The sequence below is a fragment of the Nomascus leucogenys genome, chromosome 18, assembly GCF_006542625.1.
Source record: "Nomascus leucogenys isolate Asia chromosome 18, Asia_NLE_v1, whole genome shotgun sequence".
NCBI classification, from domain to species: domain Eukaryota; kingdom Metazoa; phylum Chordata; class Mammalia; order Primates; family Hylobatidae; genus Nomascus; species Nomascus leucogenys.
The window spans coordinates 81,817,336-81,823,713 of NC_044398.1; the positions used below are offsets into that span (position 1 = coordinate 81,817,336).

At 41.1% G+C, this 6,378-nt stretch overlaps 1 protein-coding gene across 1 annotated transcript; it reads left to right on the forward strand.

The window, feature by feature from the left end:
- The first annotated feature begins 767 nt into the window (after positions 1-767).
- Positions 768-1,116, forward strand: LOC100591983 (non-histone chromosomal protein HMG-17). Its single transcript, XM_030798057.1, has one exon. It carries the CDS (start codon positions 801-803, stop codon positions 1,071-1,073), a length of 273 nt encoding a protein of 90 aa, XP_030653917.1. The 5' UTR covers positions 768-800; the 3' UTR covers positions 1,074-1,116.
- Positions 1,117-6,378: the final 5,262 nt, after the last annotated feature.

Sequence of the window (6,378 nt, forward strand, 5' to 3'; positions counted from 1 at the left end):
CTTAGTACAACTTCCTAAACAAATGATAAGCTTTCCTGTGTTTAAGTGAAATAAAATAAAACAAAAATAACTTTATAAAGTGATCTGGAGAAGAAAAGCTCAATGAATTCCCCAAGAATTCACTCTTTTCAGCCATCCGTCCCAGCGGTTCTCAAAGTATGATTTAAGGGCAACTCACCTCAATTCAACTTGGGGGATTAGGGGCTTATTAAAAATACAGATTCAGGGCTGGGCACGGTGGCTCATGCCTGTAATCCCAGCACTTTGGGAGGCCGAGGTGGGCGAATCACAAGGTCAGGAGTTCGAGACCAGCCTGGCCAACATGGTGAAACCCCCCTCTTTACTAAAAATACAAAAAAATTAGCTGGGCATAATGGCAGGTGCCTGTTATCCCAGCTACTCAGAAGGCTGAGGCAGGAGAATTGCTTGAACCTGGGAGGTGGAGGTTGCAGTGAGCCAAGATAGCACCACTGTACTCCATACAGATTCAGGCTGGGCACGGTGGCTCACCCCTGTAATTCCAGCTACCCAGGAGGCTGAGGCAGGAGAATCACTTGAACCTGGGAGGTGGAGGTTGCAGTGAGCCAAGATCATGCCACTGCACTCCAGCCTGGGCAACAGAGCAAGACTCTGTCTCCAAAATAAATAAATAAATAAATTAATTAATTTAATCAAAATTAACGTACAGGAGCAGTGTGAAAAAGAAGAGGCAAGACCGGCCCCCAGACCGACCAAAGCCCACGCGCCGCTGCACCCCGTGCCCAGCACGCCTACGTCCCGCCGCTGTTGCTGCCACCATCATGCCCAAGAGAAAGGCTGAAGGGGATGCTAAAGGAGATAAAGCCAAGGTGAAGGACGAACCACAGAGAAGATCCGCGAGGTTGTCTGCTAAACCTGCTCCTCCAAAGCCAGAGCCCAAGCCTAAAAAGGCCCCTGCAAAGAAGGGAGAGAAGGTACCCAAAGGGAAAAAGGGAAAAGCTGATGCTGGCAAGGAGGGAAATAACCCTGCAGAAAATGGAGATGCCAAAACAGACCAGGCACAGAAAGCTGAAGGTGCTGGAGATGCCAAGTGAAGTGTATGCATTTTGGATAACAGTGTACTTCTGGTGACTGTACAGTTTGAAATACTATTTTTTATCAAGTTTTATAAAAATGCAGAATTTTGTCTTACTTTTTTTTTAAGCTGTGTTGTTAGCACACAGAACACTCCATTGTTGTTTTTGGGGGAAGGGGCACATGTCACTAATAGAATGTCTCTGAAGTTGGATTAATGTGAGGAAAACACCTTTCCCTTCTAGTTTTGAGAGACTTCCTCTTCGCTCCCAGGAGGAGGGATTCCCTGACTTTGACACACATGGCCACCTTGGCACAAAAGCCTTGTGGTATGGAAAAACAAATCCATTTTTATGTCCTCTTCTCCCTTTCCATCCTTCAGCATAGACTTAACTCCCTTAAGCCCAGACATCTGTTGGGCTGATCCCCAGTCATTGGTTACCAGTGTGTCAGACAATCTGGACTTTCCAGTGATGCCACTGAGATGGCACCTGTCAAAATAGCAGTGGTTCCATTTCTAGATTATGGATCTTCAGATAAATTCTGCCATTTTCATTTCACTTCCTGAAAGTCAGGGTCGGCTTGTGAAAAGTTGTTAAACAACATGCTAAATGTGAAATGTCAACCCTCACTCTAAACTTTCCCTGTTCAGAGCATCAGATGAAGACTTCATTAGATTTTATAGTAGCTTTCTGATTTTGGTAGTCTATTGAAGCAGGGAGTTTGAAAGTTGTTGTATACTGTTAACGACTGTCTGCCCATATCCTGCCTGAAATGCCATGATTGTTTACAGAAAGTATCTTTAATAAAGCTGGATACAGTTTGGCTTGGAAAAAAAAATTAAAATACAGATTCATAGGCTTCACCCCAGATCCACCAAGTCAGAACTGCTAAGTTTAGAGGCCAGGAACCTGCATCTTAATGAAGCTCCTGGGGGTTTTATGCACATTAAAATTTGAGAACCACTATCTATAGTGGCAGAAAAGTCTGCCTTACATTCCCCATGGTGCTTTGAAATTCATTCCTTACTTTTCCTCTATTTTCAGGTGAAATTGAGAACAGCTGGTCAACAAATTTTCTTATATTTAAAAAACATTATAAAGGTACTCTTCATTCCTTTTTCCCCTCCAGACTAAATAATATAAATTCAAATAGTATTAATTCCTTAGTCTTGGTAGGATGTATTTTCTAATCATTAAATCATTCAACTCTGGTCAAATTCTTTCCTCTCCAAACTCTGGTCCAATTCTTTCCTCTCCAGAATCATAGACAATACCCTTTGACCATGGAAAGAGATCCCACTGTTTAATATTTCAGATTAGAAAAATCAGAAGCCTAGAGAAGTCACACTAAAGCCATCTGTATTAGTTTTTCACAGAAACTGAACCATTAGATACATAGATACATATATATTATATATCTATATAATATATATAATATAAAACTATACAATTATGGAGGCTCAGAAGTCCCATCATCTGCAGGTTCGAGACCCACAAACGCTGGTGATGTAAATTCTGGTCTGAGTCCAAAGGTCCAATATCCAGGGGCACCAATGGCATAAATCCTACTCCAACAGCAGGAGAAGACTGATGCCCAGCTCACAGGCAGGCAGGAAGTAAAAGGGACAAATTCCTCCTTCTGCTGCCTTCTGTTCTATTCAGGCCCTCAGTGGATTGGATGACGCCCTCCCCCACTGGAAAGGGTAATCTGCTTGACTGAGTCCACCGATTCAAAGGCTAATCTCATTTGGAAACATCCTCATAGACGCACCCAGAAAGACTGTTTAATCTGGGCACCCCTAGGCCTAGTCAAGTTGACACATAGAATTCACCATAACACTATCCTAATCAGGGTTATTTCCAGCCATGAGAAAATGTGTACTTATGAATTGCTAACCTAACGGTATCTGCCTCTAATTCCTCCTTCCTTCCTGTTAGCCTTTTGTGTTGACTTTGATCAATGAAGGAACAAACCTAGCACTAACAGGCTGTGTCTGAGCCCTGTTGTGCCACAGGAGGATGTGAGTGATGAGATTGGGAAAAGGTACTCATGAGGTAAGTCCTAAGGAACTTTTCACGTGACCTTGTTAGCTTTTGAGCTTTTGCAAGTCTTGAGAACGAATCATACCTTTTTGAGCAACACAAAAATGACACTTGGTGAGGGCCATAGACAGCAATCTGATACTGCTAGAGCCAGAAGGCTTAAAATCCTAGCACTGACACCTGCTATTTCTCAGCCTGCAGTTTTGCTCTCTCTTGAAAGAACTCTGCTAATCATTCACATATGCATTCATCAAACATGAGTCAACATTCCCTGAGTATTCACAGTCTAGCAGAGTTACAACAGGTACTATGAATAACGAATCTCTGAATAAGAGAGAACTTTGATGAGTTAGAGGAAAAGAAGAAAATAGAAGGGTTATTCAGTTTCAAACCACACTGATCAAATGACTCAGAGCCCCTTTGTGTGCATCCACAAGAAACAGACAGAGCAATAGGAAGAGCCAGGTCACCTAAGCTCCTGCCATTCATACTCTTCTAGCAGTAGAAAAAGTACCACTACTTGGCTAGTAGCCAGCCACATATTTCCCATTCTAGAGACGACTATGGGACTTTACTGAGAGTGTCTTTTTTTTAGTCAGACTAGGAAAGTTAACAGTTTTAATGGCTTTTTTAAGTCATAAAGTATTTATGAAGTACCCATTATGAGCAGAACTTTTTAAAATTAAGAATTGCTAAAGAAATTAGAAGATACAGTCAGCCCGTGAAGATTTTACAATTTATTTAGGACTGAAGATACTCATATCGTTAGAGAATGCTATAGGAATTCAAATTAAGAATTCAGTTTCCTGGAAAGGATGATTGATCACAGGAACTATCATGAGGAAGAGTCTCGAACTGAGTCTTGAAGAAAATGGAGGGTGGCATTGACAGGAGGAAGAAAGACTTACTAGGGAGGGCGAACTACACCCAACAAAGGCACAGCAAGGAGAAAGTTCATCAAGGTAAGAGGAAGACCAAGAAATCTGGGCAAACTGAATAAAGGGATCATTTAATGGGAGCTGTAAATAAAAGGTGAACTCAAGGGGTGGAATTCTTTGAATTCAGCCTAATTATTAGGTTGGCCATATGAAACTGCCACTTTTGTAAGTCAATTACTGGGAATTTCATATGGTTCAGTTAGAAATATGGAGTTCGTGAAATGACAAAGTGAAGAAGCTATTTGGGGAAGATTTATCTGGTAATGGGTAGGCTGGAAGTCAGCTACACTAGAGACCTGGAGACAACTAGAATTACTCTAGTAAATTGAGCATAAGATGGTCATAACATGGATGAGGGTAGGCTGTGGATATAGAGAGGAAGAGTCAAATCTCACAGGCATTACGAAGGAAAAATTTCACCTAGACTTGATGACTAATTGAACATGGGCAAAAAAGGAAAGAGAAGAGTCAGAGATGAATACGAGATTTGCAGTATAGGGGACTAGAAGGATAGTGTTGCCATGGACAATAGAGGTGTACCTTGGTTTATGCAATAAATGCTTTCCTGAAAATGTGTGTAGCGCAAAATTTTATAAATCAGGTCATGATTTAAATACACTAAGAACACTTGCTGCATTTGTTAGCATATTGATTTGCTGCTTTAATAAACAGAAAGATAAACCAGAATGGCCAGTAATGCCACACCTTGGGGTTATCTTTACTAAATATGGGCCCTACTGAACAGAAATTAGAGGTTATCACAACACAACAAATTTTGTTTGAAAATAACCTTTTTACTACTTTTTTATCTGACTCTAAAAGTAACATAGTGTCTGAAATAAAATAGATTTGTCTTTTATGTGAAGGTCTGAGCTGGTAGAAAACACACAAAGCAGGACAGGGCTTTGTGGGGACCCAAGTTCTTTTCACCTCTTTGCTCTATCATCCTTTATGATGTTGAAATTTGCATGACCAAAACTGGCTCACCATCATCTGTCCTTGTGCCAGGTTATAGAAAAAAGAAAGAGGATGTCAACGACAGCAGCTTCTGTATTAGGACATACCAGAAGTTGTACACATCACATCTACTCATATCCTACCGGCCAGATCTTGGTCACATGGATATACCTAGCTGCAAGGGATCCTGAAAAATAGTCTCTAAGGGTAGCCATGTGCCCAGCTAAAAATTAGGGGGGTTTTCCATTAAAAGGAAGACTGGAACAGCAGATACTGTGAGACAATTAACAGTTTCTGTCATAGTTGAGAAAGTCTTTTGTAAAATTGCTTTGAAAATAATAGTTAAGGGAAAATCTAGATTTTCAATGATCAGGTGGGCTAGGACTGCCATATATCTGTATAGGGAATGGGAAGAAGAAAATATCACTTCCTTTTCCCAAAAACGTGCTCTAGTCCCTGAGATTTTGAACTAATCAATGAGTCAAGAAGCATTGAAGAATTGTTTGAACAAACTAGTTGTCAAATTTTAGAACTGGGAGGAATCTTGTAAGAGTATCTTATTAAACACAGCATGAACCAGTAGATTTTCTGGAAGGAGATTTCTCCATGTAAAATAAATGACTGCCCAAGTGAATCTTCATTTCCACCTCTGTCACCAAACCTAAGACCTTTCCAAAGTTGCATCTTCTCCTAGAAGTATCACACTTTGATTCCAACTGCCACTTCCATGCCTGTCTCCCTGGAACACCCAGTTTCTCCTTTAAAATTTAGCCTGGACACAAGTAGACCCCGTTTCTTTAATGCCCTTTCATGCAACTAAGACAGGTATTCAAAAATGACTTAACTAGATATGATGAAAGAACCAAAAGAAAAATTAAAAAAAAAATAGATGCTACATAACAATCATCAGGTTTTTGAGGTACAGAGAGAATTTTGAGCCAACATTGACAGCAGTGGAGGAACTAGTGCAATGTCAGAGACACCTTCCTTCCCAGCTCCCCGCCAATCTTTGCCAGGTGGCCTCTGGCCATTGCTTGTTTTTCTAATCTCTGGGAGCCGGGCCCAGACTGTTCTGCCCCTGAATGAATAGAAGACCTTTGGGTACCAAATTGGGGCTTCTAAACACTAACCAAAGACACTAGTCTCGTAAGGGACTTAAGGTCTCACAATTAGCAGACAGTAGGGTCTGTTCATTCTTGTTGCCCCTATGCCTAGCCTAGTAACTGGCACATGGTCAGGGTCCAATATAATGTCTCTCATGTAAAAATTCAAAACCTATCCTCATGCAAATGATCAGAGCAAGCCAAATCTTCCCACTTAATTCCAGTTTGGGATCTGAAGGCCATGCTTTCCTTGAATAGTTGGAATCGGAGTGTTGGACATTC

Coding starts and splice junctions, on each gene's coding strand:
- LOC100591983 (XM_030798057.1), top strand. CDS start 801: ATGCCCAAGAGAAAGGCTGAAGGGGATGCTAAAGGAGATAAAGCCAAG.